We start from the raw sequence: 13,855 nt of genomic DNA on the forward strand, positions 1-13,855 counted from the left end.
ACAGGCCCATGGGCGCATTTGACACCCAATGTAGCATCTTCAGTAATGAACTAAGTGCCTGACTTCCTTCCAGAGAACAGCTTAAGTACTGGAGGGAACAGAACCTGTTGTAATGTTAACTAATGGTGGTGAGAAAACACTGAATATCACCTCCAAATTCTTTGTGCAAATCACACTCAATTTAGGCTCCTGGTTTGAGAAGAATGAGCAACTGAGCTGACTCAAGGGGGACTCACACCTGTGGTTTTAAAGACTCAGAATGTTTCATGACTCAGGCTGTCACTCAGCTTCCTTTCCTGTAGCACAAAGGAGCTGTTAGGCACCCGGGCAACAATTAAAGGTGTGGTCAAGGGTCCTTCCTTAGGCTGCTATAGACAGTTGAATTTTCTCCCCCAAAAAGATGCGTTCAAGTTCTAATCGCCAGGACCTGAGAAGTTTGGAACTAGGGTATTTGCAGACATAGTCAAGTTAAGATGAGGTCATGCAGGAGTAAGGTGGCCCTAATCCAATTTGACTGTGTCCTTATAAGAGACACATACACAGAGGAGAATGTGAAGAGCAAAACACAGAAAATGTGAAGAGCAGAGACTGGAGTCATGCATCTATAAGCCAAGCAACTCCAAGACCTGCTGGCAACACTAGAAGGTAAGAGAAAGGCCTGGAACAGATTCCCTCCCAGAGACTTCAAAAAGGGCATGACACTGTCAACACCTTGATTTTGGGCTCTTAGCCTGACGATAAGAAAATAACTTTCTATTGTTGTAAGTCATCCGATTTGTGATAATTTGTTACAGCAGCTACAGGAAACTAACACAGCCGCTCTTGAACTACAGTCACGGATGCCTGCCACCAGTAGCAACCGTGCCCCCGCCGCTGTCTGGCCTGTCGCACCCAGACCACAGGCACGGACTCCAAACCATCCACTCCCCATCATGGGTGGGAGTATAGGGCGGGTGACACCCCTTACGCTTGCTTGCTCCTGCACACTGCCACGCGGGCCTGGAATGTGGTGGCTCTGCTTCAGTCTTCCTGCCACATAACCTCCTGCTCCACTCTTTCCAGCTTGTGCTCCTAGGAGATTGGATCTAGCCTTCATCCCTTGTGGCCATTCACCAGTCCTGCTGAGATCAGGTTGACGACATGCAATCAGGTGACATTGGCCTCCAGTTTCCAATGAGAGCTCAACCTGCTGAGCAGAACCTCTTAGCAACGCAGTGTCTGCGGGAGCTGACGTCAGCCACTGTTTCTTATCAGTCGCTGGACCTCTCGGTTAGTCCCCACACAGCCCCACTCTCAGGTCAAGCTCTCTAGAGTATACCTACCTATTTTGCCTGTCTACCCCCAACCAAGGCCCACTGTGGAGGCCCCAACCCCGCTTCGAGCTTGCCTGTCTGAGACAGGGTGGCAGGCCTGGGGGCTTTGGACCTTGTCATGCATGCACTGTCCTCAACAAACCTGCCTGGTTACCCTAGAATGAAGATTTGGAGCCCAAACCTAAATACAAATGGCTAGTGCTCACCACAAGGTGACACAGTAGAAGAAATGGTAACTTAATTATGCATACATATGGGACACACTGAGAACAACGCTGGAGTGAATGGGTAAGGCTGTGTGACCTCAGGCGACTGGCCATCCACCTCCCCAGGCTCCCCAGGTCCGAGGGGACCGCTACTCCACACGCCACAGCCCATTCGGTGGGGAGCTCCACCCTGAGGTGAACACAGTGCAGTCCTTGGAGCTGTGAGACACGGGAAGTAATGGTGATCGGAGCGTGCGGATGACATCTTCCTATAACAGGCCCTAACAGGCGAATCCACCTGAGCTCACCTGCACTGCCCGTGGTCCCTGTCACACTCCGGGGTGGCCGCTCCAATGGCGCCCCTCCTGGAACAGTTGCAGCTTTCGCAGCCAGCCAGGGGGTGGAAGCTGAAGGAATACGGGTCACACAGCTCACACTGGGGCCCGACCGTGTGGGGAAGGCAGAGGCACTTCCCCGTCGTCTCCTCACAAAGGCGCCGGCCACAGTTGCATGCTGGCCAGGGAATAAAGAGACATGGTGTAAGGGTTAGACACCGCCTGGCCACCAGCAGGACTTCACCAACTACCGGGATTTCCAGAAGCTTCTAAGGGTCTGGGAGAAATGTCTCACTTTTTCTTTACTATGGCCATTATTGCGCATGGTAGATCTGAAAGGTATCTTTCTTGGAGTCAAGACCAACCATACCACCTGCTCATGGCAGACACAGTGTGAGGCACAGCTGGACCCACTGGCACCGAGACAGGTACTCAAAGGAACCCACCTAGCTGCAGTTACAAGCCATTCTAATGAGACACCTCTCATTCGTCAGAGGGTCCTGTTCCTCACAGGCTCCCTGAAGTGCCTCCACATCACCCTAGTGCACTGAGCTCAAGGTCAGGGCATGATACAGCAGCAGGACCCCCACTAGGCATCGGCTGATCTCCAGGAGAGGACTCTGTGTGCACTACACCAGGACCTCTCACTGCACATGGCTTATGCTGACCCAGCATCTCGGGCCACAAGATGGTTCTTAGATAAAATTCCCTGGGCTTCCCATTCAGACAGTACTATGCTCCTGTGACCCTGGCCCTTCCCCCCTATTTCTTTTTTTTTTTTTAAGTTTTATTTAGTTATTTTTAGAGAGAGAGAGAGCACACACATGCATGCATGAGTTAGGGAGGGGCAGAGAGAAAAGGAAAGAGAGAATCCCAAGCAGGCTCCATGCTGTCAACACAGAGCCCAATGTGGGGCTTGAACTTGTGAACCGTGCGATCATGACCTGAGCCAAAGCCAAGAGTCAGATGCTTAATCAACGGAGCTAACCAGGTGCCCCACCTCCTCCTATTTCAGTTGAACTCTGGTTAGGCTGCAAAAATTGAAGGGGCTTCCGATAGGAAGAGGGATTGAGCCTCCCAATATTTCCATGCTTAAGGCTCTTTACACTCACCTGCTTTGCCAAGTGCATGGGTCCCATAACATGGGAAAAACAAATGTTTCTCTTCTAGAACCTACCTACTCAGAATGTGGTCCATGGACCATCGGCATGGGCATCATCTGAGTCCTTAAGAGACATGCAGACTCTCAGCCCCCAACCCAGGCCTCCTGAATAAGAATCTGCATTTTCACAAGATCTCCAGGTGACAGGTGAGTCTCCAGGACAGTGTAATTCAAGAAAGCCTGCCCTAGGGGCACTTGGGTGGCTCAGTCAGTTAAGTGTCTCACTCTCAATACTGGCTCAGGTCATGATCTCACAGCTGTGAGACTGAGCCCTGTGTTGGGCTCCATGCTAGGCGTGGAGCCTGCTGGGGATCCTCTCTCTTCCTTTCCCTCAATCCCTCCCTCGTTCTCTTTCTCTCTCTCAAAAAAAAAGGCCTGCCCGCCCTAGCTGACCATCACCCACCTGGGGCCAGAGACAACCTTGGATGACCCAAACACGCACTTACGCTTGCAGCGTGGGAATCCATAGTAGCCCACTCGACAGCGGGTACACCGTCGCCCAATGACATTGGGTTGGCACTGGCACTGCCCGCCCTCTGGGCTGCAGTGACGGCCAATGGCCCCAGTAGGGTGGCACTCACAGGGCAGTGCACCCTTGTGGTAAAGGGCCACCAGGGATCTGGCAGAGGTCTTACAGAATCCAGAGGCCGTCTGGGGGCTGTGAAGACAAAATAACTCACGGTATTATCGCGGGAGGCATGCCCAGTAAGACTCCCAACCTCTCCTTCCCTCTTGCTCCACCAAAGGGTGTTTTAGGGACGGGGCTCTGGCTTTGGAGTCTGGGAAGAAATGAGAGACTATCCCACCCCTGGATTCACAGCCAGTGACAGCCACCCTTCCTTGTGCCCATCCACTCCAGAGCACATCACAGGACTGGCTGGTGGGAACTTTTGATAGCTGAAATAAAAGGGTGAAAATTCACCTACAGGATGGATTCCATGGTATGTGAATTATATCTCAATAAAGTGGTTACCAAAAAAATTATACCTATATGTGTCTATACCAATAACAATAACAATGAAGAGGAAGGCAAGGCAAAGTACCTATATTTATTGAATGCTGTGTGTTAGAAGTTTTGCCTACGTCTCAACCTCACAACCACCCAAGTTAGGCCTAAGCCTCATTTCATAGATAAGGCAACTGAGGCTTCTAGAAGTTAAGCAACATGCCCAAGGCCACAGAGCTACAGAGTGACCAAGGAGGCATTCAAACCCATAGCTATTTGACTTCAGGGCCTTTACTCTTAATATTTTCTGTACAGGAGACGTTTGCCTACCAGGGCAACCTGGAGCTCCTGGGTCCCTCAGGAAGCCTCCAAGGGGGCAGGGAGTGTCTGCAGAAGTGAAGAGTGGGAACCGATACTCGGGAATATCTTAGGCTCTTAGCATTCAGGGACACAGGGTGAGGGGACAGGGAAGTCAACCTCTCTGTGACACTCCTCATTCAATCAGATGGCAAACGAGAGGGAGAATCCGGGCTGACGTGCTCTCCCAGTAGAAACTACCCCTTCTGGTTGTCTTTTAGGAATCTGAGTTGGACAACAGGAAGCGGCAAAGAGGCCAAGAAACTCCTAAGCAGCCCATGAATCGCAGCTTGGAGGGTGAACCTCTGGAGAGATCGATGTTGAGGACGGTAACCTTGCCCAGATATGCAGGACAAGGTCTGGTGTGGGATGGTGTATGCAGAGGAAAAGCACCTCCCGCTCCAGACCCAGGACTCACTGCCACCTCCTTGGGCACCAGGAAGAAGAAGACCCAAAGGCCAGCCCCACCCTGGGCCTTGCTCCCAGTGGGAATGTGGGAGAGCCTTCTGAATCTCCACAAAGTTATACTTACTCAATATAAAAACTGTTTCCTCCACAATTGGTGATAAACTCAAATGATTTGTCCACTGATTTTTTGTGAAGTATTTGGTAGTCGTAATTCTCCGCAGGCACCACCAGAACACGGACCTAAAGGAAACCTGTCAGCGTGTCTTTGGATTTCCAACAGCAGGGCACACCTACAGCTATTCATTATATTTTCTCTTCACTAAGATCCATGTTCTTTACTGTTAAGCCCAAGACCAACCGAAACAGGATTTACGAAAAAAAAGAATCACAAGAACTACTTTAAGCCAGTGTTAAAGGCTCAACTCACGTCCCTATGTAAGGAACAGCATGGGCCGGGGCCGGTCCCTCAGAGCGCCTGCTCAGAGAAGCGGCAGCCTTAGTGCTGTGTGGGGATAGGAGATCTAAGGGGTGAGCAGGAGCCTGTTAGGACTGCCAGGGCCCCATGTGATCTATGCCTGGGATGGCTCTGGATCTCCAGAGGTTGCAATTTGTATTTTTAAAGGTGAACAAACCAAAATGGCAGGATCAATGGGGGAAACTCGGACCGTGGCTTGCCCTGAAATTTACATCATGTCAGACACTTTAGCATGAATGACGGCAGCCCTAGGCTTTAAAAGTACTGCTCGGCTCTCTTACTCTTACTACAGATCAGACTATTCCAGTAATAAATGCTATAGGAAATTTCAAATGTCTTTGTGAACTATTTACCACCTTACAGCTTACAGAGAGCTCACTGCCCTCATGTTAGTCAATCAATAAGCATTTGCCAAGCACCATGTGCCAGGTGGTGTTCTAGGCACAGGGGATATAAAATGCATAAAGCCAGGTCCCTATCCCTAGGAAGATGGCATCCTCAGAGAGAGAAGGAAGCATGAGGAAGAAACTAGAGGGTCACACAGCAGGGCCTGGACAATGTTACCTGGCTCTCTGGAAGCCTTTACAGGCATTGAGTGACCATGATCCCATCAACCAAGGTAAGGAACAGGGTAGGGGATACCTGGGGCTGTGCAAGTAACAGGCTTAAGTCTGAGGGACTCCTAAGGTCTCTGGCTATGCAGATATGCAGTAGATGGTCCCAAACTGGGCCTGGAGCTCAGAAAATATCAGAGATGAATTCAGAGATGTGGTGTCATTCCCCCAGAAGAGAGAATGGAATCAATGGGTACAGATGGTAGTATCCACAGAGAAAGGACAGAACAAGAGGGCTTTGCATCGAACCCAAGGGAATGCCACCATACGGGGACAAAGGGAAAAAGAAGTCACTGAAGGAACACTAGAGCAATTGAGAACAAAATGAGAGAAACAGCTATGGCAGCCCAAAAAAGAAAGCTTCAAGAACAAAGGAGTATTACATGCTTCAGAAAGAGACCAGTCAGGTGAGGAGTGAGGAGGGTCTGATGTAGAGTGAGATTCTTGTTCACCAGAGTTTCTTGCGGGGACTTTTCTCTTCCTGTTCACTTACGTATTGTTCTAATTTCCTTTGACATTAATTGTCGCTTTTTTTTTTTTTTTTTTTTTTTTGGTAAAAGGTAGCCGTAAAATTTAAACATTTTTCTAGAAATATGACTTCAATTCCCTGGTGGAGATGTCATCATGAGCCAAACAGGCACACCGAATGGCTGACCAAGGCAAACTGAGGGACAAGAAGAACATACCAACACTAAGGACTTTCCTTCTGGAACCTCCACAGTCACAGCTACCTCTGGCTCTGAGATGTCAAACTCAACCTGATCTTCAGCAATCACTTGGTCCCTGCAGCCAAGTGTGTGGGGGCAAAAAGAGGCACGGAAGACACCTGGGGGCAGAGCAAGAGAGGAGTTCCTGTCACAGTAAGGCATGGACGAGCCGGGCAATCAGCCATGGCGCCTGCTCCCTGAAGCTCACCTGCCCACTGCCGCCCTCCGTCCACAAACACCTGCGTGGGAAATGTTGGGTGCGCTGACTGATAAAAATGGATGACAATGACATATCTGCCCAGGTGTGGTACAAGTCCTCTCAGGGTCATTTGGTTCTAAGTGGAAACAAAGAAAAAAAACTCTTCAAGCTGCAGAACTATGAATATTTGGAGGTTAAAAACCAAAACAACCTAGGTATTTACCCAAGTGAGGTGAAAACCTAGGATCACACAAAACGTTCACTCGAATGTTTACAGCAGCACTATTTGTAATCAGAAAGACTGGAAATAAACCAAATGACCCACAACTCAGAATGGATAAACCAGTGGTGGTACAACCATAAATGATACTGGATGGAGTGTAATTTGGTACAATGACTTTTGAAAATTGTCTGGCAGCTTTTACCAAAGTCAAACATATCACTCAACAACTTCACTCTTAGGTACATAAATGCACAATGTTTGCCAAGAGGCTGTGCACAAATGTTTCCTGCATTCAAGAACTACTTGTAATAACCCTGTAACGAAGAGTCAGACTCCATTTTGGATGTCTGACCCCTGACAGGTGTCAAGCCCCATCACTCATTTTTAATATTTTGTCCCACACCTGCACAAGCTCGTAAGAAAGCCTGGGTGCACACCCCTTGGCACGGGCAAGAAGTTCAAGGCACACTAATTCTAGCCCATGGGAAGGGAGCCCTCACCTTGGATTCTTCCACCTTCCCGACACCCCAGCCCAACCACAGGGAACACCAGAGTCATGCCTCAACTTTTGCTCAAGCTTGAGTGTGAGCCCTGCTCTCCCCAGAAAACCTCACTATGTGAGTAATGAGTCTTTTCAAACCCTCAAAAAAAAAAACCCAAAAACCAAAACAAAAAACACACACACAAGAAAAACAGCAATAATAAAAGATTATCTTCATCTTCCAGATGAGAATCATGACTTGAAGAAGGCAGGTAATTTGATAAACGTCATACTCTAATTGAAGAGCAAAGCCAGGCCTAGAAATCCTTTGTCATGATTTCAATTCATTTCCCCCTATGATTCTAGGTGGCCTTTCCCATACGGGATCTTATTAAATTTTATCTCCAAATCCTGTTATTTTTCTAACTTGATGCAATGTGAAATGACATGAGCCATCTTTAGGATTAAAAGGATATAATATCAGGACAAATGGTAAGTCCTACAATTTCATAATTTACAGTTAAAAAATATAGTCCCTTACTATATTTCATCTTCATGCTATAGGTTATTAATCAATAAATGTTGATTGAGAATTTCCTGCCTGAAAGGCATTTTGCTGGTATAGTTGGGGATGCAAACTATTTAAAAAAAAAATCTGTTAGCCAGAGTAGCTTTTGAAAGTGCTTGCATTCCAACTTGGGAAGACAAGTGATAAACTCAACAATATTAAATACCAGTAGCCCATGAAAATATAAAGTGTCACAAAATAACCATGAAAAATTGCCATATGACTGCGTAGACAGAGATACAGAAAAGGAAGAGGACATCAGGATGGGATGGTCATAGACAGGATTAGACAGATGTCTCATGTGAGGGATTCCCCAAAATTGAGAGTAGAGGTCCTCAAACTCTACGGACATGCAAATTCCTTGGAGAATTTATTAAAACACATACTCCTGGGCCCCACCTCCAGAGTTTCTAATTCAGTAGTCCTGGGGTGGGCTTGCAAACCTGAATTTCTACCAAGTACCCAAGTGATGCAGATGCTTCTGGTAAAGGCCACACTTTGAGAACCATGATTTCGAAACAACACACTCGAGAGGTGTCCCACCTGTGGCGCCTTCAAGGTGACTCCAGTAACATCAGCAGAAGGTGAAGGATCTTGGGGCAGGAGGAGGGAAGACTCACCACTTGGGACATCCAAAATTAATGCTGTTGGGGGAGTTTTGAGAACCAGGGAGACACAAGAAGCACTGAAAAAAAAATATTAAAAAAAACAACCAAAAATGGAACTGTCCATTGGGGAGGAGGTAGACTGTGAGCATAAGACTGTGTGACATCAAAAGGATCCAGTCTTGGAAGAACCACAGGACTGTGGATATCTTTGGACAGAGACACTCGGTGTAGTCAGTTAGCCAAGTGTATTCCAGGAGCCTGCTTGATACAGTAAGCTAAAACAGAAATAAAATCTTAATTTTGAAAAATAGTAACCAGATAGAAAGAAACTTAACAAAACTTTCCTTTCTAGAACTAAAATTCATGTTAAATGGAGTGATGCAATGAAACATTATTATTCACCTCTAAACAAACATGTTGACATAAAATTATACAAAAACAAACAGGACAAATGCACATCATTTCTTTCAGGCACAGCTAGATTTCCCTGTCTTGGTGGTTGCTGTAGCCCTAACCATATGCTAAGATTTCATGACTGTGTCTGTAAGTTATTTCTGAATCTACAACAAAACAACCCTCCCCAAACCCCGATAATCACTGGTTAGCTAATTCTCATAACATAGTGAGATGGGTCATTATTTTCATGATTTAAAAAAATTTTTTTTTAATTTATTCATTTATTTTTGAGAGAGACAGAGACAGTGTGAGTGAGGGAGAGTCAGAGGGAGAGAGGGAGAGAGAGAATCCCAAGTAGGCTCTGCATCATCAGCATAGAGCCCGATGCGGGGCTCAAACTCATGAAATCGAGAGATTGTGATCTGAGCCGAAACCAAGAGTCAGATGCCCGACAGACTGAGCCACCCAGGTGCCCCTATGATTTTTTTTTTTTTTTAATGAAGAGCTTCAGACACAGACATTAAAGGGTGAGAACAAAGTGAGCCTTTGGGAGGGCTCAGAACACAAGTCAGTAAGTACCGTTCAGGGAAAAGCTTAACCATTTCCCTCAGTTGCTACTCTGTCAGCTTCCTAAGACTATGAAATTCTGGAAAGACTGCCAGGGGAAATGAGTTAGCTCATTTTTTCTTTTAAGCGATCACCAGCCTTTAGCACCTTGGCCTGTGATCACTTCTGAAGGGAAGCATAAAGTCACAGCTTTGCAAGTCCTACAGTACCACTCAGAGCACCAACAAGGGAGAAAGGAAGGGAACTCATTACCTTTGATTAACATATTGCCCGTAACTGGCAATGCACTTGACTTGAGGTCTCAAATATTCAACTGAGAATTCTTCAATGGGTATGATACAAATTTGATGCTGTTGAGCAAATACAATGCAAAAAGGTACGTCATGGTTATTAGCAAAGCCAATGGTATGGTCAAACATACTCTTAAAAAAGCTGTTAAGTACAGAAATCATCATTGTTATTTTAAAGTAGTAAACATTGCAGAATGGCACTCCCTATGACATCGTTATGTACAACAAACCCTCTTTCCTAGTATACAGGATCACTGCCTAAATGCTCTTGGAATAGTCACATGAATAAATGAAATCATGAAAGTTCAAAAACAACTCTTTGTCAGTGACTTTTGGTGCCTGTTTCTCTCTCCTGCCCTGGGTTGATGCTGGCTCTTCAGATGCCTTGGCAGGGAGAGGGGGAATGTGGGAGGCAAGAAGGGAGGCTACCATTCAAGCCTGTTGTCTCCAGCTCCTGCTACAAATAATCTTTCTTGGGGTGCCTGGGTGGTTCAGTTGGTTAAGCATCCAACCCTTGATTTCAGCTCAGGTCACGATCTCACGGTTTGTGAGTTCGAGCTGTGCATCAGACTCTGTGCTGACAGCACGGAGTCTACTTGGGTCCTCTCTCTCTCTCCCTCTCACTCTGCTCCTCCCCTCTTGTGCTCTCTGTCAAAAATAAATTAACATTAAAATAAACATTAAAAAAAAAACAAAAAACAGGGGTGCCTGGGTGTCTCAGTCAGTTAAACGTCCGACTTTGGCTCAGGTCATGATCTCACGGTTCATGAGTTCGAGTCCCATGTCGGGCTCTGTGCCGACAGCTCAGAGCCTACAGCCTGCTTCAGGACCTTTATCTCCCTCCCTCTCTCTTTGCTCCTCCCCTGCTTGCACTCTGTCTCTCCCTCTGTCTCAAAAATAAATAAAAATTTAAAAACAAACTTGATGTTTAAAAAAATGAAAAATAAAAAACAAAAACAAGAAAACCCCACAAACAATCTTTCTTAATAGAGGAGGACTCAAATCTCAGGCACATTTGGGCTTCACTGAAGGAACTGTCTCCAGAGCTAGTTTTTTACTTATCAATACATTTTATTTTAATCAAAACTGTATTATCGGCTTGATCACAAACCTATTCAATAAAAATTTTTATTGAACACCTACTACATGCCAGGCACTGAGACTAGGGGATCCTACAAGACCAAGATGGATAATACCCCTGCCCTCACATAGCTTAAATTGTAGTTAGACATCTGAATGATATTTGACTCTGAATGACATTTGACTATGTCAAAAAGGACAAACTTATGCTTACTAGATAAAGATTCAGTCCCGTTATAATTTCCAAAGATGAGGAGGTTAAGATTAGCTTGGATTGTTATGTTTATAAAAAGAGTCACAATTTTAAAAAGAAAGTCTTAAGTCATTACATAATTCATGTAATAACTTTTAGCAACTCAATGCAAGATAATTTTTCAGAGAAGGCTCTAAGTTTTTAATACTGTCAAGCACAAATATTTAAAACATATCAGAACAGGCTGGCCTGGCATTTCCCAGAATGTGATACATGCTTAATATTAGCAATGACAGGAAGTTGCTTCATACTTAGTTACTCTTCTGTTCCCTGAGACATTTATTATAAATCTAGCCACCCCTCCCTAGCCCAGATCCCACTGCCTGTGTTTATCATAATTCTCAATATTTAAGTCGTGCTATTAAAAGAAAGGCATGAAGGGTATTTAATCTGCCAAACTTGGAATTTTAACTCTTAACGATATATATCTAACTGAATACTATACTTTTTAAGATAGAGTAACAATAGTCTGGAAAAGAAATACCAGGTGATTGAAATCTTGAAAATTCTTAAGGAATTTTCCAAGAAGCTAATAGACATAATAAAATGGAAAAATGGGAAAGAAAATAAGCAGTAACTAGTGCATTTCTATATACCAGCGTGGTAATAAACTGGGACCTATTAAGAACAAAAGATACTTCGTTCGTAATAGTAACAATGGATAAACATTAATAAAATAGAGTTTTGTGAGATATGTTCAAATGTGATGACCAAACTTTACTGAGTGCTATAAAAAGGCTCAAATAAGGGAAGAGGCAAGACAGAGTTCTAGATGGGAAGGAAAAACATCATTAAGTTGGCAATTCTTCACAGGTTCATTTTAGAGATGTAATACAAAGACCGCCAACATTTTTAATAAGTTTTAAAATATAGATATAACAACAAAATGCTTCTAAAACTCAAAGGGCAAAACAGAAGCATACCAGAAGGAATCGGGCCCCACGCACTTTGAGCTGAATGTCTGCATCTGCTAACAGTTCATAGACAGCGATGCGACTCCTGCCATCAGTCACAACACTCCGGCAGAGGATGCTGCAAGAGGAAAAAGTTTTCTTAGCCTGACTTCTCTGGTCTCCCTGACTTTGTGCCTCCCCGTGGGATAGCTGACTGCTCTTCAGCTTCTCCTGTTTATAACCAGGTTGCTGACGGCAAATTTTCCTACACAACGAGTTTAAGAGGGATGTATGCAGTCCACCAGCAATATAAGAGAAAGAACCTTCCGGCTGTGGTCTGAGCTGCACGTCTCAGGGCAGCTTTTCCAAACCAGCTTTATGTAATACTCAGTCTAGTCATCGGGAGAAAAAGTCCCAGGGTCAATAACGTCTGATCTCCTAGACACAACCTATGAGAAATTTATCAGTATTGTTGGTACCACTGGTGACTGAAGATGCCTACTGGCCTCCCAGCGATGATTCCACACCATGTCAGCACTAGGGCTGGCCTTTCTCCAGCCATGAGAAACCAGAGCTTGCCTTTGCAAGCTCAGTCTGCCCTCCGCATCCTTCCTTCCTCATTGTACCAGCTACGCTCCTTACCTCCACCCCATCAGGTGAAATACGGAGTTCAGGAACATTTCAAAGGTCATGGTTTGGAACCAAAGAACACACTCTAAGGGCACAACCCCTAAAGGAAGTATTTTCGGAGAAATGTTTCTGACTTCATATTCTGTAGCAACTTTTCTGTCTGTAAATACAATTTGGAAACTAGAGACAAACTATATCTATCTCTGAGAAGAAATGACTGTCTGAGAGATGTTTGAAAAGATTGATGCAATGACTTTCTGATAAAGATTAAAATGAGATAGTATATACAGAGCCATGGTTAGAAACTCAATGAATAGTTGTGTTGTTTTCTCTTTTGTGCATGTGTACATGTATTAAATTAAAGTGCATTCCTTTTGGATTCAATCATAATCCTGGGAGTTAAATATATTAAGTGATTCATTTAGACTTAGTTTTATCCATATCCTTTTAAAATTCTTACTAAGAATAGACAAACGGTAATAACGGGATTGATTTCATCATGAGTGATCACCTCTCTTACACAAGGCAGATCATATTTATCACAACACTGTTCTGAAAAGTGGTATTTTAATTAGCACCGCGACTTTTCTGTTGGGATATTTTTTAAAATAACACCATTAGAACTCACTTGAGAATGTTGGGAAAGGTTCAACCCTCAGCAGGAAAAGCTGCAGTGTCGAAAGGGCCTGTCATGTGAAATAGGCTTTTATGGGTCAAATATTTTCCAATTGCACCATATTTTTGGACTCCAGTACTAATAGCCTGTTCATTTTCACTTAGTCACATGACAGCCAAAGTAGAGAAGAAGGAAATATTTTAGAGGAGTTGAAATAATACCACGAGACTTTCCTGGAAATGGTCAAATACATTAGAAGGAAGTCCTAGTCTAATACAATACTGTCTTGGGATTCTAATGTCCCTGGTGAAGAACGTGGGGCTGTCATGTCCAGAGCCAAAACGATCTGCGGAATACCGCACAGTTCTCCTCCCCAAATGCCATCCAGACAGAGGTCATGAAACCAAGCTCGTGGCTTATGGAACCCTGGAAGGGTGACCATTCTTTCCTGAGCTTTGAAAACACTTCTCTGCTTGGCACAGATGTTCTCAGCCTCTTCTGAGACGGTTCAGAGAGCCACCAGGGACA

General features: G+C 44.9%; 1 protein-coding gene across 1 annotated transcript in view; it reads right to left on the reverse strand.

Annotated features, from left to right (window-relative positions):
* Positions 1-13,855, reverse strand: part of LAMA3 (laminin subunit alpha 3) — a 274,852-nt gene that overhangs the window by 104,028 nt on the left and 156,969 nt on the right. Inside the window, exons 25-32 of the mRNA XM_047087081.1 lie at positions 12,112-12,220; positions 9,818-9,915; positions 8,538-8,679; positions 6,732-6,858; positions 6,503-6,642; positions 4,852-4,967; positions 3,463-3,674; positions 1,828-2,032 (exon numbers count right to left, since the gene is read on the reverse strand). Coding sequence (XP_046943037.1) covers positions 1,828-2,032; positions 3,463-3,674; positions 4,852-4,967; positions 6,503-6,642; positions 6,732-6,858; positions 8,538-8,679; positions 9,818-9,915; positions 12,112-12,220 — 1,149 coding nt within the window. The remainder of the gene's footprint in view (positions 1-1,827; positions 2,033-3,462; positions 3,675-4,851; positions 4,968-6,502; positions 6,643-6,731; positions 6,859-8,537; positions 8,680-9,817; positions 9,916-12,111; positions 12,221-13,855) is intronic.

This window comes from Lynx rufus, unplaced genomic scaffold (assembly GCF_022079265.1).
Source record: "Lynx rufus isolate CCGP_SWC_20201006 ecotype Redwood Valley unplaced genomic scaffold, mLynRuf1.p SCAF_22, whole genome shotgun sequence".
NCBI classification, from domain to species: domain Eukaryota; kingdom Metazoa; phylum Chordata; class Mammalia; order Carnivora; family Felidae; genus Lynx; species Lynx rufus.